Source organism: Thermobia domestica, chromosome 11, assembly GCF_964235325.1.
Source record: "Thermobia domestica chromosome 11, izTheDome1.hap1.1, whole genome shotgun sequence".
Lineage (NCBI taxonomy): Eukaryota > Metazoa > Arthropoda > Insecta > Zygentoma > Lepismatidae > Thermobia > Thermobia domestica.
Window position 1 is genome coordinate 18355572 of NC_137464.1, and position 27202 is coordinate 18382773.

The window sequence follows — 27202 nt, forward strand, 5'->3', positions numbered from 1 at the left end:
AATATATGTAATGCTAAGTAAGCGTATTGTTGTAAAGACCAATTCATATATATAACTTCGAAATAAAGCCTCAATGATGGAATCCGTTAGCTCTAGTAATTAACTTTGCGTTTTCTAATGAACATTTTGACTAGATGACAAGCAAGGGGTTTCATTTGACTTGTATTTTAATATGAACTTAATAAAGAAGAAGTCGTTGGTGGTTTACTATGAAACCTACACTTTTAAGTTATCTTCCCTGTTCTTATGTGCAAGCAGTTTTTCTCAAGTAACATTTATCATGAACGTTTTCAGTTCTGTAGAATATCACATATACTTCCTTTGGCTCAAAAACAGTACCACGAAAGGAACCATCGCTATTACACTACATTCGTAGCAAACTTTCATAATTCAGTTTTACATCCCATGCTTGCTTCTTAAAGATTTAAGGAAAGAAATCATGAAACTGTGACCATTTCGATGTTTTACATATGTTATTTTGATGACTAATTTGAGCCCTTTCAGTATTATCCACTAAAGTAACCAAGTAAAATAGACCAAGTAGACCAAGTAAAATAGAGTGGGCTAAAATGAAAGAAATAAAACTACAACAACATTCGAGATTACAAGATTGTGTTATTTGCATGTTGTAATATAACATTCCTTTTTCTTAGTATGTGCAAAGTGCAACGTTAATTCTGATTGCGTTATTCGAAAACTTAAAGAAAAAGTTTTTCATTTCGCAAGGCAGTACATTTATAAAGGAAGAAGGTGGGTATTGGAAGAGAGAGAGAGAGAGATCACTGAGCTTTACACGGGATTAAATATTCTAAGCCAGTTTCAGTTGCCGTCATAAAAACATGTTCAAAAAAATTGTGCTGTTTCAAAAAAATGTGTGTGTGTATATATATAATATACATACAAGGTGGTATCAGAAAATTTCAAGACTAATTCTGTAACACCAACAGATGGCAGCCAAGGTTGCACCCATAGGTATAGGGAGCACCGACCTTCATAAGCCAGTGTGCCAAGACATCGTCCTATGTACATCGGCAGCTGTGCAGCTAGTATTGACCACGTGCGTTACAACGTCTGCGATCTCATCATGAACAGCAAGAACGAGCGAACGTGAAATTCTGTGTGGGGTAAATCCGCCACAGAGACACTTGACATGATTCGGCAAATGTACGATAATGCTGCAATGAGTCGTTCGAAGTGTTTTGAGTAGACCCGCGCGGAAGAACATCACTGGAAGACGATGAGAGATCGGGACAACCTTCAACGAGGACAACACCGAAAGTGTGGAAAGCATTCGGCAACTTGTGCATGACTATCGTCAGAGAACAACCCACAACATTGATACCATTTTCGGCGTGTCATACGGAACAGTGCAGGCAGTCCTCACATGTGATTTGAACGTGCGCCGTGTTGCTGCCAAGTTCTTTTCCTAGGGTGCTAACCCAGGAGCAGAAGGAACACCGCATCGAAGTGTGCCAAGAACTCTGTCAGCGTGCCGTAGATGACTTCATCCTTCATGTCGAGGATCAGTACCGGTGACGAAACTAAGATGTACGGGTACAACCCTGAAGTAAACAATGGAAGAGCCCATCATTTCCACGACCAAGGCTGGACCGCAGCTCGAACAAGTGCTTGCTTATCGTCTCTTATCGACATTCGTGGCGTTGTGCACCATGAATTCGTTTCCGGGGGCTAAACCGTCATTAGTGAGTTCTACTGCCAAGTTTCAAAGTGTCTTTGAGGGAGGACATTCGATCAAAGCGACCGGATCTGTGGCGCATGGAAAATTGACTGCTGCACAACAACAATGCACTTTGTCACTGTACGCTCCTGACACGTGTTTCTCACCAGAAACAAGATGATCGCACTTCCGCACCCACCCTACTCGCCACATTTGGCTCGTGCGAACTTCGTCATCGTAGATATTGTTACAAGCTCCAGTTACAGCTTTTCAGGATATGCTACTGAGAACAATGTTTAAAACAATTTCATTTAGTAAAAAATACTTTATGCGCACACACTTAAGTCTACAAATATATTTCATTTTGTTTTTAAAGATTAATCAAAACTAATCATTTTTTTGTCATTTTTATTTATTTTTCAGCAATCGGATGAAGAAACAAGTGCCTTACGTGAGAAAATCATTTCCATAAGGAGGAAAGTACACAAAGAAACAGTAAATTTCGTGGCATCTCGTTGGACTTTTGAAGAAGGCGTAAGTATAAGTGTTTTTATTGACATAGATGTAAAAATTGTGAAGTTTAATATATGTGTACAAAGATCATTCAGAATGTAATACTTTTTCTGTTGTAAACTTTCCATGCGAAGAGCGAAGAATTGGGTGTTTGGTTGGGTACCAATTAAGATTATTCAAAATATCCTTCGGTTTTAACATATTTCTACTAAAGCTGAAATCGGCTCTGAAAAAAATTTTGAAGGTTGTTTTATGATCCATATATTCACAGTGATTTGTATGTATTTCCCACGACTTAGAAATGCTTTCCCCAAAGGTTGTTTTTGAGAAGGGAAAACAGATGGAAGTCAGGTTGATATAAATCGGGACTATAAGAGACTTTTGACATTATTGATCACATCATATTGGCAATGGGCTGTGATGTTTTCACGATATGGGAATGGGCGTTGTTGTGGTGCAGAACAACACGTCCAGTTTATTTTTTATTCATTTATGTTATTATTATTATTATTTTGGTCTTAAGGCTTCCCTCAGCTCATGAACTGATGTTTACCATAGAATTAATCTGCTCATCTCAGACTATTCGTATATGGTTTCATAGCTGTTCTCTAATCTGCACACGCATTCTTTCTTCGTTTCTGTCCGTCACTGTGGTTGCAGGTATCCCACTTCGATGTTTATTCACTGCGAAGGTTTACTCGGTATGAAGTAAAATAAGAAAATAAATTCAAAGAGGTTAGTCGAATTACATGTGGAAATTGTAATAAGATTTAAAATGTATTGAATAAGATAGATTGAGGTAACCACAGCAACAAAAGAACACTGTAATAAGTTGCTGTATACATGAACACTTCAGTTTCCTCGCGGTGCTCTGCTTGTTTCCAGCTTATTTTATATCTTAGTACAGTAATTCCCAAAACTTTTTGGTCTGATATCACACACTACTGAAACCCCCCACATCGCGACACACTTGTTTGAATTTTTTTTTTATTAATAATAACATAAATTACAATAGTGTATGACTTGAGTTTCTGTAAAGTAGCTACCATCCTATGGGACTGCGAGACACATCAATGTATCTCGGCACTTCGATTAAGAACCATTGTCTTTGTATTTCTTCAAATTATGCAAATATATCTTTTGAATCTTTTCTTGTTCTTGTTTTTGGAGATAAGCCACATTTAGTTGTTTAGAGTCAGTTTCTCTTTATTCAATGGAATTGTAAGGACAATATTCAATTTTATCTTCCAGATGTGTGTTTCGTTCGCATTTCTCATGTTCATAATACTTGCTTTGTTCCAGTACTATTTGATGATTCAAATATTATTTTTATGCAGCGTGATTATAAATGATTCATCGGGTTTTAAAGTGAAATATGTCGAAAACTATTAATACAATGCGTTTGTGCTACTGGTCAAACGAAAGAACAATTTTAAAGCTTAGTTTCTCATTTGTAACAGATGGCAGCACAAACCAAGTTTCCAAAATGACGTCTATGCATTGAATATGCCATTCCTCGATATGCTACAGTTGTAGTTGTTTCTACAAGGGAAATAGGATTCCAGTAACTTCTTATTTCAACTTGATGGGACACCGCCCTATTGACACATTAAAGTGCGTCGTTACCTGAACTAAGAACTCCCACGCCTTTGAATTAGGCAATGTGCTGAAGATGACTTAGCGCTTTTCCCATGGCCGCCTAGATCTCCTGATCTAATAGTTTGTGATGTTTTGCCTTGGGGTATGTAAAAGACAGTGTATATGCCTCCACTACCAACAACTTTGGGGAGCTCCAGAATCGCATTACAGAGCATTTATTACCATTAGTAGGGATATGCTAGAGTCTGTGTGGGGCGAACTAGACTGTTGCAGAGATGTGTGGCGAGGGGAAGTCACATCAAGCATTCGTAACAATATGTATGATCGTGGATAGTTCCTGCATATTCTCAAGTATCATTCGTATGTGGTATACAGTTTTTTAATACAGCCCTTTCAAACCCGATGAATCATGTATAATCACTCTAATTAGTGAAACATAGTAGACTTAAGACATAGTAGTAGTGTCAAGAGGTACACCTAAGGTGTGGGATAATTGCGAAAAATGTGTTTGAAATAAAACAAATGATTTAAACAATAATGATTGGTAGCAATTAGGGTTTAAAAGGACGAAGGCGATAGAGCAAGGAAAGCAACTAATTTTGAACAGTCTCACCAAAAAATCGATGTTGTTCCACGTTCCTTCTTTCTCTCAGGTGAAGATATGCGTTATTCTCAAAGTTCAGGAGTTTAGATGAGTAGAGCGTCTCCTTTGGATCCATTGGAAAGTCATCGTCATCGTCAATTGACCGTGGCATCGAAAGACGAAGACTCACAGAAAGACCAAGAAGTGACCAAAGTCGAAGTCACTAACAAATGTCCAACGACGAATGACCAAGATCGGGCTTTCTCAGTTACTTTTGATCCGACTGTCCCTTTGCCATCATGAGAGTAAAGGTGGAAAAAATACCCACATGTAACCTACGTCACATGGAGGTGGTTAGTTACCCAAAATGACACTGATGAATATTGATGAACTCGCAAGTTAGAAGGCAGCTTGGCTCTTCGTTGGTTTACGACAGATTCCCAACATAAATAAAGGCTGCCGGTCCCTGGTTCACATCCCGTAACACTAGTAAGCACTGGCCCTGCCGCTGTGATCTCTGCATGAAGTCAGTCAGTTCTTCCCTCTATGTAACTGCTTAGCGAAACAGTAGCAAAGTCATAGTTAAAATTCCTGTTTTATTTCGATAGAGGCGCTGGCCACAATTAATACCTGAATTGTTAATTTTTCCTACCGTGACAACAGTGGATAGTTATTTGAGGATTTCCGTTCGTTGAGGAATTTAATTCTTTAAGAGATGAGAATGTTACTGACGAGAGACGCCCAAGGCAATGATGGAAGCCAACTTGGTGATGGGAGCCGTCAAATGGCAGGGACGTGCTCCTAATTGAAGGCAATTCGTAAAATTCAGATTACTGTTTCCCGATATCTTTTGTCCGAATAAGAAAAATACCATAACGGAAAATTTACAGCTCTGTAACAGATAAATAAAAAGTTTTTGAGATAAATATTTCATGATCGATTTATTTCAGATTAAACGCCCATACTTCCATGTGAAACCTTTGGAGCGATGTCAGCTGAAAAATTGGAAGGAATATCTTGATTTCGAAATAGAACAGGGAGATAAGGAAAGAATAATAATACTGTTTGAGAGATGTTTGATAGCTTGTGCTTTATATGAAGAATTTTGGGTTCGGGTAAGTAATTCTTTCCATAAGGATTAATCGTTAGCTGCTACCCTCTACGCAGTTATACAGAAAGAGTGAGGACGCGGTAGTTTACACACATACATCTCTATCTATCTATCTCTGTATCTCTCTCTCTCTCAACATGCCATGACACTTTTAGGCCACGCAATGCTTTTTCCTCTTGTAGTTGGTCATGCTGAGATTTATATCGTGCAAAAAATTGATAATGGTTTAATTAAATATACTCCATTTAGCAGTATATATATATATTTAGTTTTCACCAGCGAACGGGAAGTACCCCAGGAGACAGTCGAAAGTTCAGTTGGGCAAGTAGTAGTCAGGAATTGTATAAACCTGGGTAGTTAGCGCCTCGACAACTATGATGAGGTCAAAATGACCGTGTTGTCAATTAAGGCGGTAGACTTCTATGAAGATAGTATTTAAAAGCTTGTTGTACAATACGATAAGTGCCTTAATATATACAAGCTTATTGTACGATACGATAAGTGCCTTAATATTGGTGGAAACTATGTAGAAAAGTAGATTAAGGTGCAGGCTTTCATGTAACAATAAAATTGTGACGAAAATTGTATTTTTTTTAAAATTTCAAAACTGTACTTACTTAAAACACGCCTGATATATTCTAAACCCTGAATATTGCATGTACATATGATCTCATATATCTTTCGATATATTAATTTATTTCATGTATAGCAATGTAATCTTTAATTATATAATGGATATACATACAGTAGAATCTTTCTATGTTTACCAGTAACAGTTCCATTGTAAAACGACAAAAATTTATAGAAATAATTTTGATTTACTTCTGCAAATATGAAAACATTGGTGTAATAAAATATTTACCTTAATTTATAGTTCACACCTATTATTTAAATGTAAATTCAACATATTAATTACGTGCTACAGCACGGGAAAAGGCTACGTACATCTTTTATTCTTTTCTCTCTTCCCCTATAACAATATTTGCGGGTGGTGAGATACTCAGTTCCAGAAATCGGTCTTAACTTCATCCACAACACCAAACAAACATAAATTCAACTTCGGTTGTTAATCTCTTACGAAATCATCCTGAACAGAAAGGCTTCAAGTACTGTACTTGGAAGTAAAAACAGGCATTCGTAGTTCGTTAAATCCACCTGGACTGTACTACCGTAGAAGTAGAACATAAATTGGAAAGCTTAGTAGTTCTGATTTGTTCATCAACTTCCCAACAAGAAACGGAAACATTACCACTGATTCCTGTACTTTTGAATAAGTCCTTCCTCCTCCTCCTCTTTTGTATATTAGTCTGCTAAAACGTTACAATATCAAAGAATGAAAAAATCATGTATATGCGAATGCTTAGTTTATGCACTTAGTTCTTCAACACACAATGCATTAGCAGCTTATGAATAATATTGCTTCAACTTAAAGAAGAAATAGTAATGTATATCTTAAGAAGAAATGTAGATTTTACAAAAACGGGGCTACATTATTCAGGTGACCAATTTAACAGGTATTACTCTCTCTCTTTCTGTATAAAATATACATATACTTGAAAAAAATAGAGAAAAATCATTTAAAAAATTGCCAGTTAAGATTATAAATAAAATTAGCACTTTTTAAATCTTCATTATTATATACATTAAGAAAATGCACGGTAAAAGCGTTTTCGCTGAACATTTCATCAGATAAGGGGAGGACGAACTATGAGAAAAAGAAAAAAACGAACAAGTAAAAATAACAGTGAAGTATCTAAATGAGCACAATGTTGAGAAATTCATTGATTGAACATTTAGCTATTAATTCAACATTGTTTTAACAAAACTGTTTTTTGTTCTATTTTTTTTTCTTTTTTGTGTCTTATTAAAATTACAATGTGCATTTGTCTACTTGTTATCAGTGTTATATTAAATGTTAGCTTATATGTTACAGTTTATTCGATACTTGGAAAGCCTGAGTGAGGATCTGACAGACAAAATACGGGATGTATATGAGCGAGCATGTACTATTCACCACAAAAATAAACCGAATTTGCATTTGCATTGGGCTGTGTTCGAAGAAAGTCATGGTAAGTTCATAGTTTTTCATATTTAAGAGTGTTTTATAAATAAAGGTATAACACAAGCAAATATACGCTCTAGAATCTCAAAAGATCAACAGTGCAGAGACAGAAACAACGCCGTTGAGTTGTGTTACATTTTAATTTAACTGGATTTTTTTTTAGGCACTTCTCTAAGATCCGTTTTTTTTTAAGATTCTTTTGTTTGTTTTACAAGAGTAACTATAGTAAATATATGAATAACATACACTATAATCCTCTAAAGAAAGTATTAGTGAACCCTAGAATTTTCGTTTGCTGCTCTGTAAATATCGTTGGTAGTGATAAGTTACACGCGTAACTAGTAAAGAACAAACATCGGAAATATTTTCAAGAGATGTGTGAGCCACGCATCTATTTTAAAGAAATGCAATGTTAATGCAGTTCACACTACTTCCATACGAAGAGTGGGAATTGTCCAAATACTCTACGTATTCTATTGACGGAGAGTTTTCTGGAAGAATCAGAGTATACGAGGTTTATTCTTTCTTCAGTAAACATTCAGGTTGGATTAAAGCTGTCAGGAAATGATATGAATTGATAAATAAGTAAAGGGATACTAAAAGAAAGTACAGAGAAGTTGATATTGCCTGTCTGACGAGTTCGTTCGTTGTTTTTGTGGAGTTAGCGTAGTTGCTTTCGGTTTTGGTGCGAGCGGTCCCGGATTCAGCTTCTAGTGGGGACACTCGATCGAGAAAGTTTTTTCAGGTCAGCTATTCTTAGGTTTCCTGGGTTTTCTTCATAAGTTCCTTATATATATATATATATATATATATATATATATATATATATATATATATATCCTTACTTCCGGCAAGACTCACTTTGATACCTTAAGTATTTAGTCATTTGACAATTTGAAGATTAGTAGTGAACATTTCAATATAAATCCCGCCGGTAGGAAGATATTTCTATAGGGTGTATATAACTGTTTAGTACTATTGAGGACTTCAGTAATTTTTGTCACCTTGAAAACCTCAAGAACTTATGTCTATCCACCAGTTTTATAGAGCTGGTAATTCACAAAACGGGAAAAATTTTCTCATTGTATCGAATCATGATCATATAGTAAAAACCTAATAGTTAATCAGATCGTTAACGCCACTGAGTGTAGTGTTACGATACTATACGTCGGAGGTCCCTGGTTCGATTCCAACGACAGACTTTTGGATTTACGTCATCTACTTCGCTGGATTATTTTTATTTTTATTTTTTTTTCTTTCCTCGGAAAGTCCAATTATGTAGTCTCAAGCTTCCTAGAAGCATATTTGTATACCTTTGTGTTTTATTAAAAGATAAGTGCAATAGCAGATTCCTTTAACCTCATTTCATATAATTTCCGGTTCTCTTTATCAAAAATACACAGCACAATACGATCGAAATCTTGCAAATTAGCTTCCAGAACATTTCGAATCGTGGATAAAGCAATCTTCATTGCCTGAAACTTATCAAAATTGAATTTCCCAGTCCCCAAATTAGGGAACACTATCGTCCGACAATTATTCTCCAAAGCGCGTTGTAGACAATTCGTGTAACATTGTCGTAAAATTCTCTTATTATTATCTCTAGGCGCGCAAGTGAATAACACATATTCCGCTGGTAAATTAAAAGCCGAAGAGATCTTAGCTTCACCAGGTTTTAACGAACCTAGCTTTTTACAACCTTCAGCTAGTTCCTTCCCTGCCCCTCTGTGAATTGCTCCGTCGACTCCAGACAAAGGAGTAAGGGTCTCATTCGCTGCATTAACCACGATGTCACACTTCAGATCTGCAATATTACCATAATATACACTCACTTTCCTGTTAATGTCCTCATTATAACTATATAATGGCTTCTTGTATGCGAATTTCTGAGACGAATCTATTAAAGTTGGAAGCTCCAACACATCCACAACTTGCTGAATTTCCACGAGATCACTGAGTGCAGTGGTGAATGTTAGCTGGTTAAACTCTATATCATGTTCAGAACAATCTTTGGCAACATTTATCACTTGCATGTCACGTATTTCTTCTTCTTCTTCCTCGCCTGTCATCGGTTCTGGGGTTACATCCGGGTAATACGGTTTAAGTCTAGTAATGGCAATCGACTCAATTTTCTCTCTTCCCTTTGAAGTTTTGTACTTCACAAAATAAGCATTTTCATAATCTTTTCGTACAATAACAGCAGGTCCAAAAAATAATCCTGAAAATGCTTTGGCATTACCTCTCCGTCTTGAAGGGTCAAAAATCCATACACGCTGTCCTTCCGTGAACTGTACGGATCTATGGTGTTTATTGTAAGATCTCTCTGAAGTACGAAATCGATTAAAAAGTTTATCCTGAGCCTGTTCTCTAATGTCAACAAGAGTGGCTAGACGCTCTTGATTCACACTGTGTACACACGGTCCATTAATGATAGCCTGGTGTTCTAAATAAGGATCCACTCCGTGTAACAATTTAAATGGGCTAAATGACGTGGAATGGTTCACAGTGATATTATGGGCAAAAGTGACGGCTGGCACGTGATCCACCCAACTACCATGATTGTTAGGATCCACTTTCCTTTTCAATAGTGCTTCAATATCGCGGACAGAAGTCTCAACAAGACCATTGGTCTGGTGAAAGTAAGGATTAACAAAGTTCATTCTAATATCTAAAATATTACATAGTTCTTGAAACAAAGAACTAGTAAACGCCGTAGATCTATCTAAAATCACTTCTTTGAACAGACCAAAGCGTAAAATTACATGATTGTACAAAAAATCTGCCAAAGCAGCGGCTGTCTGTTCACCCAACGTAGCCGTTACTACATAACGAGTATTGTAGTCTATTGCGATTGCTAAATATTTGTGCCGCAGAATATTGGCATCAGAATACCTACCAGCTACATCAATACCAATACGAAAGAAAGGAGGCACGCTAGGCATAGTTTGTAAAACACCTGGAGGCGAACCCGGTACCTTTTTGAAACGTTGGCAGACCTGACAGCTTTTGCATCGCTCAATGACGAACTTTTTCATGTATGGAAAATATACTGAATTTAACAACAAATTATATGTTTTTGTAAATCCTGAATGTGAACTACCCAAAGAAGAACTATGAGCTGACTGAAACACTTTTTCTCGTAAGGAAGCAGGAATAGCTACCAACAACTGTGTACCAGTTGGACGTCTATGTTTTCGGTACAACAAACCATCCTTCATCTCATATCGCAGTGCCTGTCGTTCAATATCATAATTTTGCGGTATTTTCCCTTCTAAAAAGAGAATGATATCTTTGTAACAGGAATCCTCCCGCTGTTCTTCCTTTAACTTATCATCTTCTTCTATAGTAAAGACCCGGGGATCTTCTAGATTCTTCTGTTCATCCGCTTCGTTTCTTGTGCAGTCTACATGGCGACTAATACTGTCTACAAGACTATTGGAAGCACCCGAAATATGAGAAATAGTGTAATTATAGGTCTCCAACTCCGCAAGAATTCGAGAAAATTTAGCCACATTCTTAGTTTGACGTAAAAAAACCAGTGATCTACAATCGGTACGCAAATAAAAGTGACGTCCTAATAAAAAATATCTAAAGCGTCTTAGCGTAAAGATCAAAGCTGCTAATTCTAAATGAAATGGGTGATATGATCTCTCGTGTGGCCCTACAGCACGAGAACAGTAGGCTATTGGAACCAAAGGAGCATCTTTTTCATCACTTTCAGGTTGCAGGACTGCCCCAGCTAAACCGCGTTGTGAGGCGTCCGTGACGACGTACACGTCTCTTTCTGGATGAAATTTCATAAGAGTAGGCGCAGACAAGATCACTTCTTTGAGCTTTTCAAAAGCTTGTTGTTGTTCACTCGTCCATTTGTATGGAACATTTTTTTTTTTCAAGAGACGCTGTAACGGCTCCGCTATAGACGAAAAGTTGGCAACATGGTTTCTAACAAATGAACACAACCCTAAAAAACTTTTCAATTGTTTTTGTGTTCTTGGACGTCTATAATTTTGAATCGATTCAGTAATACGTTCAGAAATAGAAATACCACGAGGTTAAAGGAATCTGCTATTGCACTTATCTTTTATTAAAACACAAAGGTATACAAATATGCTTCTAGGAAGCTTGAGACTACATAATTGGACTTTCCGAGGAAAGAAAAAAAAATAAAAATAATCCAGCGAAGTAGATGACGTAAATCCAAAAGTCTGTCGTTGGAATCGAACCAGGGACCTCCGACATATAGTATCGTAACAGTAGCAAATGGGAGATAAGTTTATTGAGATGTTGTAGGGGATTGTGGAAAGTGTGGAAATCTCATGACATCCAGTTAATGATTGGATTTCAAAAAAAAAAAAAAAAAAAAAAAAAAAAAAAGAATTGAAGGAGTTGTGTAAGTGTGGAGGAAAGAAGATGAAACTTAGTATTTCAAGTGTTTTCAGCATATTGTGAGTCCGTGATAATGTTTTGCTTTCAAGATTCTATAGTATCATTAGTTGAGACTGGATGTTTAAGCATTAAAAAACTGGAAAATAGGCACTTAAAGTTTAAAAAATAGGCACAAAAATGTAACTCGAAATATTGAAGATAAATATTCAATACGATTAAAAAATAAATTCAAGTCAGATAATGTTCAGAGAATATAGAAACATACCTATTTGTTAATATCTTTTGCTGTATATATAAAAACGAAGCTTGACATGTATTCCATGTATAGTTGGTAAATATATTCTCTGTAGCACTTTATCATTATACATAACAGTCCAAATTTTATACACTTATCAGTACACACAATAGTCCAAAGTTTTACAGCACTTCAGTACACATAGCACTCCAAAGTTTTACATCTTATCACTAAAAACAACACTTATACGGTATTTCTCAAAAGAGGCAGAATCCTTTCTTGAAGTACCAAATTGTGTGTTTTTCCCCAATAAACTCTTATTTTGAAGAAAAGGCAAAATAGGCAGAATAAAATTGGCTTAAATTGAAAGTATAACACCCCATATAAACTTCAAAACGTTATTTTTAATGATATATTCAATATTAAAGAATAGACATTTTGCCTAACATCTGATCTTTAATCATTAGCATTTAACGGGGGAAAATGGTATACAAAGTTGAAGCACATACTAATCGATACATCTTGGTGAACTGAATAATATATGTGTAAGTGTAAAACCCCACTCGAGGAAATGGACAACAACTAATTTGTTTGTAAATCTAAAAATCCATGCTACTTATGAGATAAAACTAATATTTAAATATACTCTTATTAAACTCTTCATAAGCAAGACGACAGTATACAGCATCATTAAGGAGATTTAGCGTAAAATTATCATTAACTGTTAAATTTTAACGTAAATATTATCCAAAGATAAAATATATATCAGTCGATAGATTACATTGACGTGCTTCACACATTCTGATGCGTAGTTTTCGAGAAAATGGAATTTGTTGCCCTAGTTGTCACTTATTGCCAGTAGTAATTGACATTTCGCTGTAAGAAATTGTTATTAATGTACTGTATGCATATGTAGCAAAATACATTGTTACCTAGCATATTAGGTGATTAAAAAAATACGTTGAATAATTCACTGTATGAATAAATATACGGTTCAGCTGCTTTGTCGTAACCCACTCAATGTTAGGAATGGTGTCAAAACATTTTTCTTTAAGCACAGTTTTAATTTTTGGAAAGAGCCAGAAGTCGCATAGTACTAAATCTGGTGAGTAAGGCTGATGGGGACACCACAGGAACACTTTTTACAGCCAAAAACTCGCGGATCAAAAGCAAGCTGTGGCACGGCGCGTTTTCGCGGTGAAGAAGCAGCCATTTGTCCATTTAGTCGGCGGTTAAAATGCTTTTCACGGGCCCATACGAGATGTTTAATTCATCAGAAAGCTTTCGAATAGTCATTCGCCTGTTTGAACAAATCATTTGTGCCGCTTTTTAGACGGTTCCATCTATTTTTGACGTCGAAGTACGTCTCGGTCGTTGCTCGTTTTCAACTGAGTCTTTGCTGCTTTGGAATTGCTCGTACCACTTATAAACAGTTTTCAATGCCACCGCTTCATCGCCGTACACTGATTGTGACATTTCGTAAGCTTATTTGGCACTTTTTTGCAGCTTAAAACAAAACTTAAATGTTGGCGCGTGACAGACACTCTTAACACGTCCTCACTCTTCTACATCTAGAAGCCAACTAGCACGTCACAACTCGTTCAAACTCGACACTGTTTAGGCTACCGGGCTTACTATGGATACAATATCAAAAGATAGGACTGTGTAACTACATTCACGGTACTTTTTGATCACATCTTGTGTTGTGGTTTGTCTTTTCCTAACGGTGACAGACAATCTTTTACGCGCATATTACTTGTAATTAAATAAAATCATAATAGCATAAATATCTTTGAAATAATGGTAGTTAATTCTTTTTAGCAAAATTTAGTACGTTCGTATTCATTGTTTAAAGCACTTACAAAGAATGTATTTAGTTATTAATCAAGATGATTAGTATATATATATATATACATACTACTAATTTGTCTGTATTTTTTTGATGTAGAAAACTACGACAAAGCTGCAGAAATCCTGACTAATTTAGAGAAAATGTCACCTAATATGCTGCAGGTAGCCTATCGAAGGATAAATCTAGAAAGACGACGAAAGAACCTAGACAAAGTGTGTTCTCTGTATGAAAGCTACATCGAAAAGGCCAGCAATAAAATAATAGCCAATAACATCACCATTAAGTATGCACGATTTTGTTTAAAGGTAAGTTGTGAATGCATAGCACAGGAAAACCTGAAGTGAAGAGCGTTAGCACAAGTTTCTTAAAGGCGGTAATAGTCTAATATACAAACACTGTATCTCAGGAATGTATTCTAGTATAAAGTAGTTGCAACAGTAATGGAACAACATCTTGCATTTCTCATTTGATATTATGAATCTTTCCATTATGTTTCTTTCTCTCTTTTAATACACAAATGCATTAATATCTACCAAAGTAATTTTAAAGAGAAAAGTACGTTAAGGAAATTTCGTTATTGGTTATATTTATTCAAATTTGTTATAGATTCTGTCATGTAGAAATTAAATATTGACATTGCAGATAAAACTGTTTGACAACAGATATGAAAATTTTATCAATTAGGTAGTTTGTCAGTAATTCACTGCTTTCTATTATGTAAATATTTGTTATTAATGTACACGCATTTTTCAGGTAATGGATGATGTTGATAAAGCAATTACCATTCTGAAGAAGGCATTAGAAAATGACAAGGTAGGTTTAGAAATTTTGTTAATGTGTTTAATAAATTAACAAATTAGAACGTAGATAAAGCGGAAGTACGTGAAGATGGTGACAATCCAAGACCACTTTCATGGAGGCATCAAATAATCACCAATACGAATGTAAAGAAAATAAATACACCAGGTCTTGCGGTGTTTCTGGAGACTGCGAACGGACGCCAGTTGCCGGCATTAGATCATTTTGTGGGTCTCCTAGTAGGTGTCTCGTGAGCGACCAATCGACCGTCAGCCATACAGTGTGTTGCTCTCCGAAGATTGCCCCTTGGGTAAATCTCAAAAAGATGTGCCATCTCCGCATAATGTATAATTTCTTTAGGGCATTATGATAATCCCCACAGCTTACGGTTAAAATTCGTCAAAATTGAAAGAATGAATTTATCCCTTCCTCCAGTTTAAAAAAATAGGTTCCACGATAATTTTCCTGTAAAAAAATGATTTTTGTGTTATATGTCGTGCATTTGATTGGAGGCTTCCCAGTCATCCTCTCTGTATATAGTTAAAATTAGTTACGTAAAATTAGGATATTTCCATGCGATATGGTGCATATTTACTGAGGCTCTTCAATCACTCACTACTTTAATTTAAAATCCGTCAAATGAATGTGTATTTGTCCCCACCCCCCTCCTTCTCGGGTTATGAAAACTTTCGTAAAAAATGGTTTGATTGTGATACAATATGGTATATGGTATGGTATACAATGAGGTTTTACACAATTCCAACTGAATGGAGTAGTTCAGTCAACTATGAGGTTTCACTTAAGGAGAGGAACTATGAGCGAGTTTACCTCCCTGTATATTTATGTATGTGTGTGTCGAATTTTTTTTTCTGACGATCTTCAATCGTCTCAATTGCTTGTAGTTGAAATAGGCTGATAATGAGGGAGTGTATTTTTCCTGATTTTATGTAACACTTTTAGTGAAAACTGGTTAAAAACATTCAGATGTTTATAGTACATGGTGTGTATTTTCTTAAGATGTGTGTTCCTATAAATTAATTCTGGAGTTAAAATTAATGCGAGGGAAGAGGCAAGATCGTTCGATTGAGTAGTGCACAGCATCATTATTGTTAAATCATTGTATTATACACAGACTGATCATTGAATTATGACTAGCCTGCGGATAGTGGATTCGATCTTTATGTAAATGAATTTTGTAAGTACTGCTGGCAGTGCGTAGCTGTGGTAGGGTGTCTGTCGATCACGAAAGTCATGAAGAAGTCACGAAATCAGAAAACGGTCATGAAAGTCAAGAAAAAGTCACGACATTTAGCTTTTGGGTCGTTTTTAATCTGTGCAAATATAAGTATCGACTGGAAAATTTTGTTCTATAAAACGTCAAAATTCAGTACCAAAAATGTCTCTGGTCGGCTTTAGATGCTACCAAATCGCAAACAAACAACACTTCTAACAGATGCATGAAAATTCGGCCCAATTCGCACCCAAATTCGCTCTTGTGAATGTTACTAAATGGTAAGGAAAAGGTTTGGGAAGGAAAAGGTCGCGAAAAAGTCACAAAATTTCATTTTGGAATTTTAGTAGACACTCTGTATGGGTTTAGATAGTCATTAGTAAGAGTTTTGCGCGTGATCAATGGTGGTCAGCTCGACAGTATACTTGGAATAAATCTGTGGCGTCACCAGAGTTCAGCAACTTCAATACTGGTGCAGTGAACATGCGAACTGGACGATAGAAGACTGGAAGATGTTGAAACTTCCTTCCCTGGTGTCAATAGTTAAGGCCGGTGGCGGTAGGGAGTGTTTATACGGCAAGTACTTATAGACGAACACATGACTGGTATCTTTTCAGCTGAACATATCCCTATTTTCTGTCATAGCAATAATATATTCGTAAACGATAGTGCATTTAAGTCCTCTCTCACGTCCTGTACGTGAATGGACGAAATTCCGTCTCTTAAACTCTCGATTTCATTGTTGAGCACGTGCAGACTTTGTTTTTCGAATTGTCCATCTCGGCATTGCACGCTGGTTGTCCGAAAAAATGACAATATACAATTATTATTATTCTATTCTCATACTTCAATGTCCCAATCCAGCTGTCTTCTTGTTATTATTCCTGATAATACTTAACGTAAACCATTTTGCCACGCTTCCACGTATTACATATTTATTGATCTACTCTATTAGAATCGCTCATTCCTCAGTACATGTTACTGAATCATTCTCCATAATTTAAACAGATTATTATTTGTCCTTTCGAAAGTCTTACCTTTACAAGGTATGATATCCAATTATTCGTGTAAATATTCATACGGGATTTTCTAGAAATCAAATTCAAAGTAGCTCGGAACAACAGATTTTCTCTTCGCTACAATCTAATCATGTGGCACTATCTGACGCGCCTATAGTGTCCAACCCAATATATACAACTTGGTTAACTATGTCAGCGGACTGAGCTCCTTCGTGGCTAAGCGGTTAGCGTACGCGCCTTTGGCGTGGGAGACCTGGGTTCGATTCCAGCGGAACTCATGTGGTACGGATTCCACGTTAATCAGTAGATCCACGTCTCATATAGCCTTGCTGCTCAATGGAACGTTAAAATCAACTATACTGGACAAAATTGAGTTTTATTGGGTAATATTGTGTTTTATTAAATTTTGTACATATATTTAAGGCCATATTCCTACTTAAAATACCATTTCAGCATTTATGTTCTACTGTACACATGAAACTATGGAATCCTCTTGTGGGACCGCGGTAGTTCACGTCTGGCACGGGACCCTAGTTTGATCCCAGCTTCCACCAAGTGCGTTTTGTGGTGGACAAACATCGTGTGCATGAGTTTCTCGGGTTCTCACATTTCCTACTACTTCACTCATGCCACCATTATTATCTGTATCATCACATTCTCCCCTAGCCCTAGTGCATAGTCATGAGACATTGAACTCTAATCTTAGAAATTAAAAAAGAAAGAAAAAAAAATACACAAGGAATCCGTGAAGTCCTATACGCATATTGTGGGACACACTTTGCACCATTGACACTCGCTTATATTTCGATTTCTAGAAAGAAGGAGGTACACAATTTTCTAGAGTAATGAAGAGGTGCATAATTTTACGTAATATAGAATAGGAATAAAATCCCTTCTTACACTTGATTCAAATCCCTGAGCCAGCCCTCCTGAGTTTCACTCAAAACACGTTAGGCATATACTAGGATAGTACCTCAAGTTCAGGAGCCGGAGATTAAAAAAAAAAAAAAAGTTTAAAAGAAATAAGTCTTTTCTTTAAGAGCTGAAATGTTGGGAATGGATTTTTTTTCTCTCATTTTCGATTGCTAATTTGATTTCTTACAAATATTTTACGATTAAAGGGGTTCTGTGACACATAGTAATTGTACTGTGCTTCAAATACTCCATCAGATACACAAGAAGAATTAGGGAGCTTCACGATCTGATTGCCGTTAGTGTTGAGAAGATAGAGGTGTATTTTCAACGAACTTAAAAATTTCGTTACTGAATTCTCTATGTCTGTCTATTTGTCTGTCTGTCTGTTATTTGCGATTTCTTTCAATTTTGAACCCTGCATTCGATAGAGCATCAAAAACTATCTGAGAAAGTGATTAAATTTTTCGCGTCACTCTTACCGTTCACGAGATATTGGCCCAAAAAAATGGCCAATTTCCAGAGATTTAAGGAGTCATATCTCGGGAAGAACCGTAAGTCATGGAGAGATCATGTTGGTGCTGATCAATATCTAAAAGGATGGTAAATATTGTTTTACCAAATAGTAACCGGTGGCCTTTGTCCAACTGGCCATTTGTTTGGCCAATGGCCACCAAATAATATCGGTACCAACATTTTTAACATCCTCTTAGGTATTGATTAACACTAATATCATCTCTCTATGACTTACAGTTCCCATGATATTGGCCAAAAAGTTGCCAATTCCTAGATATTTAACGAGCCATAGCTCGGGAACCATAAGTTGTAGAGAGATGATATTGACGTTGATCAATACATAGATGATGATAAACATTTTCGTACCGATATTAATTGATGGCCACTATCCAACTGACCACTGGTTTGGCCAGTGGCCAGTTGGATAGTGGCCATCAATTAATATCGGTACGAAAATGTTTAACATTCTATTAGGGATTGATTAACACCAATATCATCTCTCTATGACGTACCGGTACCGTAATATTGGCCAAAAGAGTTCCGATTTCGGGAGATTTAAGGAGCCAGATCACGGGAACCGTAAGTCTCACAGAGATCATATTGGTGTTGATCAATACCTAAGAGGATGATACCAAATAGTAACCGGTGGCCACTGATTAACTGTCTACTGGCCACTGGCCACCGTTCCCCAGATATTGGCCAAAAAGTTCAAATTTCTAGATATTTAAGCAGCCATATCTCGAGAACTGTAAGTCATAGAGAGATAATATTTTGCTAATTTTTGCGAGAAACAGAAGAAGGTGCGGATAGAAAGATTTACATCTAGGAACAATGAAAGTTAGCCTCCCCACTCCACCTCTCCATTCTTTTTTAGGTCGTTCTGGCAATGCTCATGGAGCATTCTCAACTGGTTGTAATTTCCTTCCTCAAGTGAAACTTCCTTAATTTGTAATTAACTGACACATTGAGAAAGACATTTTATCTGGTTATATTAATACGTAAGTATGTAACAAAAACAAAGGAAATGTAGCCGTATTACATTTGATTCTATACTAGCTGAAGTGCCTGTTCTTTTCATGTTAAATTCAAAGAAAATGTTTGAGCCTCCTCTCCCCCTGAGGCTACGCATATCAATGAAAGTGTAGTAAGATATTCTGTTTCTGGCGTAAAGTTTTAACCCACTCGTTCCTTAGGATACGCCTTTTAAGAAAAGTTATTGATAATATCCCAGCTTGAAGTAGGTACGAACTATGTTCTGAAACTCATTTCAAACTGTTCAACCATTTCTCCATGATGAGATCACAAACAACAGACATCGTCGATTTAAATGTGAAGAAAGAAATTAAAGAAAACATCCTCTTTCTTCCCTTAAAATTGAAATTTTCAAAAACAGGAAGAGACGTGTCTCCTTACTTTTAGCGAGGTGCTTATATACCGAATTTCATCTTCCAAACTTGGCGTGCTCACGAGATACTGCAATTTTGGCTGAAATTTTGAACCCCCTTTTACTGCCATTACGATATATCCTTTAATCAAAATGAAATGAAATCTTTGAGCTTTACGTCGCACAATTATGCCGGTTAGGCCAAAGGAGACGGTGATTATGAGAAATGAATGAAATGGTGGAATGAAGAAAGTGGGAGGAAACGGGAGAACCCCGAGAAAACTCACGCACACGCTGTTTGTATCCTTTAATCAAAGTAACACAATAAATGAATAATAATAATGAACTATGTTCCAAAATTCATTTCAAACTGTTCAACCGTTTCCCGTGATGATACAACCACAAAAACATGCCACATTGCTTTCAGTGTGAACAAAGGAATTATGTAAAATCATCACCGAGTTTCACCTTTCTAACTTGGCGGGCTCGTGACTTTTTATTATTATTATTATTATTATTATTATTATTATTATTATTATTATTATTATTATTATTATTATTATTATTATTATTATTACATAAATTTTGAACTTCCTCTACTCCTTCTCCTAGGATGCGCCCTTGAATCAAATATAAAAATCCCAGGTTAGGGTAGGTACTAACTATTGTATGTTCAAAAGTTCATTTCAAACTGCTTAACCGTTTCCCCGCGTAATGCGATCAGAATCAACAAACAACATCGCTTTCAGATTATAGAATTTGCTACCCTTCTCCACTTAAAATGGAAACTTTCAAAAACACTGGGACACGGCTCCATTTATTTTTAATGGTAAGTTTACGTAAAAAATGTCATCTTCGTAACTTGACAGAATCGTGAGATACTAAGATTTTCGCATAGATTTTGACCCTCCGCTCCCCCTTTAGAACACACTAAGAAGTACGATTAATAAAGTAATTATAATATTAAGATTATTATTTCATGCCAAGTTTTGAAGTATATTTTTGAGGTGGGCTTTTTTGGGTTTTATTGTGGGTTTTACCCCCTCTCCCCCTCAAAAAAAAAAAAAAAAAAACGGGAATTTTGGGCTGGAGAAAATTCCAACAACCCTGATACAAGCGAATAACTACCAACATACCGTTAGATCCCTGTCACGTCGAAACAGTGCTGTAGGGAAGGTGAAAGAAGGAATTACATGCTGTTTGACAGATGGTCATAATTCATGATCAGTCGTGCATTTAATCATAGTTCTTTGCTGTGTGAGATACATGTGGATTGTAGTTAAGTTTCGCTGCTGTGTGACACTGCTCTAATACGGATGCGTGTTTGTAGGAGAATCCAAGACTTTATCTTCAGTTGATCGATATGAATATGCAGAAGAATCCCATTGATGAAACAGCTATTCTTAGTATATTTGATCAGTTCCTACAGCAAGAGTTTGATCCAGATATGAAAGTGCTATTTGCCCAGCGAAAAGTTGAGTTTTTGGAGGATTTTGGAAGTGACATTGTACGGTAAGTATACGTAAATGCTCAGTCGCAGTTTACAGTAACTACGTAATAATGTGAAATGGATGGTAGATGTAAATTAAAAGTATCGTTACTTACAAGGAATTCCGTTTAAATTTAACTATTTGATTAGACATGGTATGAAACAACATACTGTATTTCATCTTTAAATGCAGGTAAATAAATCTTCACGTATTATTATACAATTTTGAAATTAATACGTCTTCTTTTTTGGTATTTATTTTGCATTTCTTTTCCTTTTAAAGCATTTCAGATTCTCATGTTTAGAACTTACTAGTTAAAAAAATAAATAAAAATAGAGCTAAGGATAATCCCGATTCTGCCGACACTACCACTATCGAGATCAGGATTAATGAACGAAATAATAATAATAACAAAAGTAGCAGTTACAACAAATCATCTCAGGGCTCATAGACAGTTACTTTTTTTCAACCTTGTCACTAAAAGTTACTTTTTGGGGGGATAAAGTAATTTTTTGGTGTGATATATGTTTTGCATTGGCAGTTTTCTAAGAAAAATACTATAAATGGAAAAAGACAGACACTTGTTACTTACTACTCTTCTGAAAACCTCAGTACTTGCTGCTATGTGCAGCTGTGCTGCCACATGTGAACCAAGTCAGCTTTATACTCACTTCAGCGTTTATTCTTTCTAAAGCACAGTGGGTGGGTGGTGAGTGTTGAAGCTCTCAAGGTGTGTATTCTTTCTTCTATCGTAATAGTCCTTTAGTTTTCTCTCGTAATAGTTAACGTTTCACTCCACTTTATGTGTGTGGGGTTCATTATGTTCGTCTTGTATTATGCTTCTTGTATGTTCTTAAAGTAGGTGATGAATATTTCAAAACATTCTGTTATGCATTTCTGTAGTTTTACTTTACCTATTGATTTCTGTTTCAGATTTGACTGTAGCAGATATTTGTGTACTAGTGACATTGATTGTTAAAAGTGAGCAAGTGCTATTTTAGAAGTGAGTGGCTGTCTATTAATAATAATTATAAAAAAAAAAAAAAAAAAAAAAAAATAAATGCAATTTATGCCCAAGTTTGACATCCAAAAAGGTTTAAAGTTACTTTTTGATGATACTTTGGGTACTTTTTCATGTGCTTTTGGTCACTTTTCAACTATTTAGAGAAGACCAGAGCACTATGAGCCCCGTCATCAAAAATAAAACACTGCGAACCTTTTTTTTTTTTTTTTTAAGAGTATTAGATACATTAACGTGGTGCTTGAATTGATATCCATAGTGAACTATAAATGTGCTAAGTTATGTTTCTACTAATATTTTTTCAATATTTTTAGGGTCCAAAAAGCACACGAAGAATTTCAGCGGTATTTCAAAACTTCCAAAGAAAGGAAAAAGAAGTCCGAAGTAGCAGAAGTGAAGAGGTAAGAAAATATAAGATCTAACATGAAGAAAAGCTTAGCGTGAAGTGAATGGTGTTTCCACGAATCTTTCTTCTTACATACAATACCGTACATCTATCATGTATAACAGTTTTTGTTGACGATAGGAAACACTCAATTATAATTAGTATACCTTGAGACCTCAGCCATATGAATACATATTGGTGAAATATTAATATTTGTATTTTGATTGGAGGGATCTAAATGTATTCGACGAGAATGGAAGTAATGCTTATTTGATTGAAGAATTTATTACCAACAAACTGCTGTTAGTCATACTTCTCATTCGTAATTCAAAATCTTCACTCGCGCGAGAATGGAACCGGCTGTTGTTATTAATTTTAGGCTGTCCAGAACAATGCGGAAATTTTCGCAACAGTGTCTGGTATCAATGTATTAATAGACTCTACTATGAACAAACACTGTTCCCAAACAATGAAAATTTTTTTTAATACATAGGTCCTACAGGGAGTTGAGTCGCTTATAAGTTACCAACTTCAAACTTATTCTATCCTCAAAATTAACAGATTCGGGTAATGTCGAGCATGTGTGTTTACAAAGTAATGTTACCTTGTATTAGCAAGAGTTCACTTCTTTATTTTTATTTTTTTTTTTTTTTATCAACAGCTTCCGAAAATGTAGTATTTTCGGGCAAGTTAATGATTGTGGCACATTTCTATACCAAATTTTCAGTCTCGTAAAATTTGAATGCAGTGTAAAAGCAGTGGACTTTTTTTTTAGTAAGTTAATAATAAGGATTTTTTTTAGTAAGTTAATAATAATTTGACTAAATTTAATTCAACTTTGATACAGAGAAAATGTAATTCTCTAAACAATACTCCCAATTCGTCAATTCATAGCAAAGGAACATGTAGAGTGTATATAACCATTTTTGAAGGTGACTGTTCCATTCGTTAATCCCACTTAAAAAGCATTATCAATAGATACAAGAAGTGTAATGTTTACTCTATAGGATGGTAGTCCAAGTAGAGCAAACATTACAATAGATAATCATTAATCGAATTTTTCACCCGAGCGTTAACGACGAAACAAGTTATTACAAAAGAATAGCTTCTTTCACTGCTAACTACACATAGGCGAAAATTCAAGTAACAACCTTAAACTTATAAATATGACAACATTTCAGCATCATTTAATCTGTAAAACAACTTACAACGATAATTTGCTAGCATTAATATATATTCCGTACCATGCACAACAAAGAAAATGAACATGAGGCAGCATTTCTCGGGTCAGAATAACGCTAATGATACACACAATTAGAGATTATATTTAATATTAACACTATACTTACAAGACTTTGCAACTACAAGGTAAGATGATTAAACTTGTAGGTTGTCTTTTTGCAAGGAGTCTGCCGTATTCCAAGCTATTACGTTTCAGGATATCTAGTGTAATCACCTGATGATTTCTAGTGATTTCTGTAGCTTTGGGCTATCGCTGCGTTAAGACTGTTAAAAGAACTGAGAGGTTATCTAGGTTCATGTTCCACGGAAGAAGAGACTGCTGAAGTGGAAACGCTGATGCAGGGCGGCATCTGGAGTAATGGTACATGTATGCATCTCATTAAATGGTGGCTCTGCTGCATTTTCTTAACGTTTTAGGGTTCTCAGTTTGTCTACGTGCGCGTGGCTGAATTCTCTATAGCATTTGTATTTTGATTACTTTCGTAATAAAAGATATACTCTCGGGACCTGTTGATTGGTAGAATACTTAATAATATCAGAAGTGGAGATGCAAAGGAGACATCATAAGGGCAGAGGAATGGTTATGAAGTAACAAAGTTAATATATGTGTTATGTATTGAAAAACCATTGAAAAATCCATTATTCCTGGGATGCACAACCCCGATACTGACGCCATCGTGTATCTATTTATCCATCTGCCAGATAGATCCATAATTCAATCAAATCTCCCATCCAGGAGCAAATACTTGATCATTGAGCTGCAGTCAAGTTTTTGGATTCAGTATGAATTCATGTTGCGGACCAATTTCTGGTCGAATAGTTCTACACTCTGTAAAGAAAAAATAGCGACACCTCAATTCTCAAGGTAACTTACACAGAAAACCATAGTTGCAGCCGGCTAGAAGAGGAATAGAAGGAAATTATGAGTGTGATAATTCATTTCCATTATCTGTGACACCTATGGTGTACTATGGCGCTTACTAATTATTTATGTATCAGTAATATTCCCTCCAGATGGCACCTGAAAGCGTCTCGTAAATTATTGGGGTGAGAATTCTGCATTGCATTTGTGATGTGTAAGCCCAGGTAATTAGCATTTTGTGATTGTTCTATGCTTTGTAATTGTTTGAACAGTGTCAAGTGGCAATATGGTTGTTGTGCAGTGTTGTTTTTGTATGAAATTGTTGCTACATGTGAACTGTAAACAAGTATGATTGGTAAGAAATGTGACTTGTCGTCACGTGACCAAGACATACTTCTTGCTTTGCACAGCTAAGTTACATCTCTAAGGGAGATGGCTGGAATACTCAGAATTTACCATTCGACGGCAGAAAGAGTAATTCACAAGCAAAAATAGTATAAGAAATCATCCCTTCGTCAACAGTGTAATAGAAAAAAGAAAGCATCACCCAGAGCTGATCGCCAAATAAAATCAATGGCACTACAGAATTAAGGAATGACTTCCCCAAAAATCGTTTTGATCTTGGAACTGCAGTCAGTCGTACGACTGTATTGTCTTAACTGTATGAGGAGGATATTACGAAGAAAAAATCGCCTGGAAAGTCGAAACTAACAAAAACACTGAAGACTTCAACACGCACGTTTGTGAGGCGAAATGCTACTTGGACTTATAACTGGAAGCATGTTGTTTTCTCAGTTGAAAAAGGTTTAGAATAGTTGGAAACGATAGTGGTGTGAAGTTGTGGATACGAATGAGCGAGAAACTTGATACGGATTTTGTTTAAGAGATGCAAATATTCAGTTACTGAGTGATGGTATGGGCTTGCTTCACTGTCAAAGACGTCAGAACAATGGATATATGTGAAAAGTCATTTGATGTACAAAAATGTCTTCAAATTCTGGTACGTAAAATTCTTCAAACAGCTAAAGATTACTTTCCTGAAGAAGATATGGACTACTTCATTTTCCAGGACGTAAATGATTCATGTCAATGAACGAAAATCGTTAATACGTCGTGGAAGAATATGACTATTCAAAGACTCATGTGACCTCCAAACTCACCTGACATGTATCCAATTGCAAAGTTTGGGTCGATATGAGCAGAAGATTCAATAGACAACTATCTCGGATAGAATGGAACTCACGGAACAGATAATCCGGGAGTGATTCCATGAAATCAAGGTTGCATTTTGCAATAGCCTTGTCACCAAAAGGCCTCGACGATTCCCCTGCAAGTCCTAAAGCCCATGGTCCACATACGAAATCTAGTTTGATGTATTGTACCTTTCAATGTTCGTACACAATATATCTTACTCTTAAGAAATTACATTTTTTGTTTTGTGCTACTAATGTTGATCTTTCATACTTTTATGTATAATTCTTCCCACAGCCGTTTATGCTGAAAACACACATAGCTACTAGTATATGCATATAAATTCATTATATGCATATAAAAACCCTGAAACTGTGGAGCAAGTATTAAGAATGAACTGCTCATTAAGAATATTCATTGTAATATTACCAGCAATTCATGTAAAAACTCATATTGGTTAATGTATGTTGTGAAAACCATATCCGAGCGAGTGTCGCTATTTTTTCTTTACAGAGTGTAGTTTCTGTCATGGATTACAAAGGTTTTAAATATTTGTTAATGTTGAAAAATAGCTTAAATTTTTGTTATCTTATGTTTTCTTATAAATAATGTAATTTAAAATTAGTTTTCAAGAGTTTGAATGTAAATCTTGTTTTAATTTTATTGTTCGTAATTTAATTTTGGCATTTCAAGTTGGCCGACACGCGCAGTAAAATTCTTTCGAAGCAATTTCTCCATCTCTGAATTCTTTTTCTTCTTTTTTGAAAAAAAAAATTAAAATTAAGTTAAATGTTGACATAACAAATATAACCGATATAACAAAATAGTCTTAGATTTTAAAAAATGTCTATGATAATAAGGTTATGAATTTATTAATTGAGAAATATTTGAAAAGAGTCTTGTGAATACTAATTTACAGTTTGCAACCCAGTTTAATCAGTTGCTTTGCAATATAGTCTTATGTTGTGATATTAATGCAACATATGATGAATAATCATAAATTTCGAAGCCTAAGACCTTGACTTCTTTGATGTTAAATTATCTGTTCTCCAAGTTATAGTTAATGCTTTTACTTAATGTGTTAATTTGGGGTTTAGTTCAGTGAGCTTCACGAGGCAAAAGTATTCGAGGA

General features: G+C 35.7%; 1 protein-coding gene across 5 annotated transcripts in view; it reads left to right on the forward strand.

Moving 5' to 3' along the window:
- Positions 1 to 27202, forward strand: part of LOC145663939 (pre-mRNA-processing factor 39-like) — an 87261-nt gene that overhangs the window by 57206 nt on the left and 2853 nt on the right. For all 5 annotated transcript variants that reach the window (XM_081730155.1, XM_081730157.1, XM_081730153.1 and 2 more), the window contains 7 exons: positions 2102 to 2212; positions 5324 to 5488; positions 7418 to 7553; positions 14116 to 14324; positions 14773 to 14832; positions 21210 to 21391; positions 22705 to 22791. In XM_081730155.1, coding sequence (XP_081586281.1) covers positions 2102 to 2212; positions 5324 to 5488; positions 7418 to 7553; positions 14116 to 14324; positions 14773 to 14832; positions 21210 to 21391; positions 22705 to 22791 — 950 coding nt within the window. The remainder of the gene's footprint in view (positions 1 to 2101; positions 2213 to 5323; positions 5489 to 7417; positions 7554 to 14115; positions 14325 to 14772; positions 14833 to 21209; positions 21392 to 22704; positions 22792 to 27202) is intronic.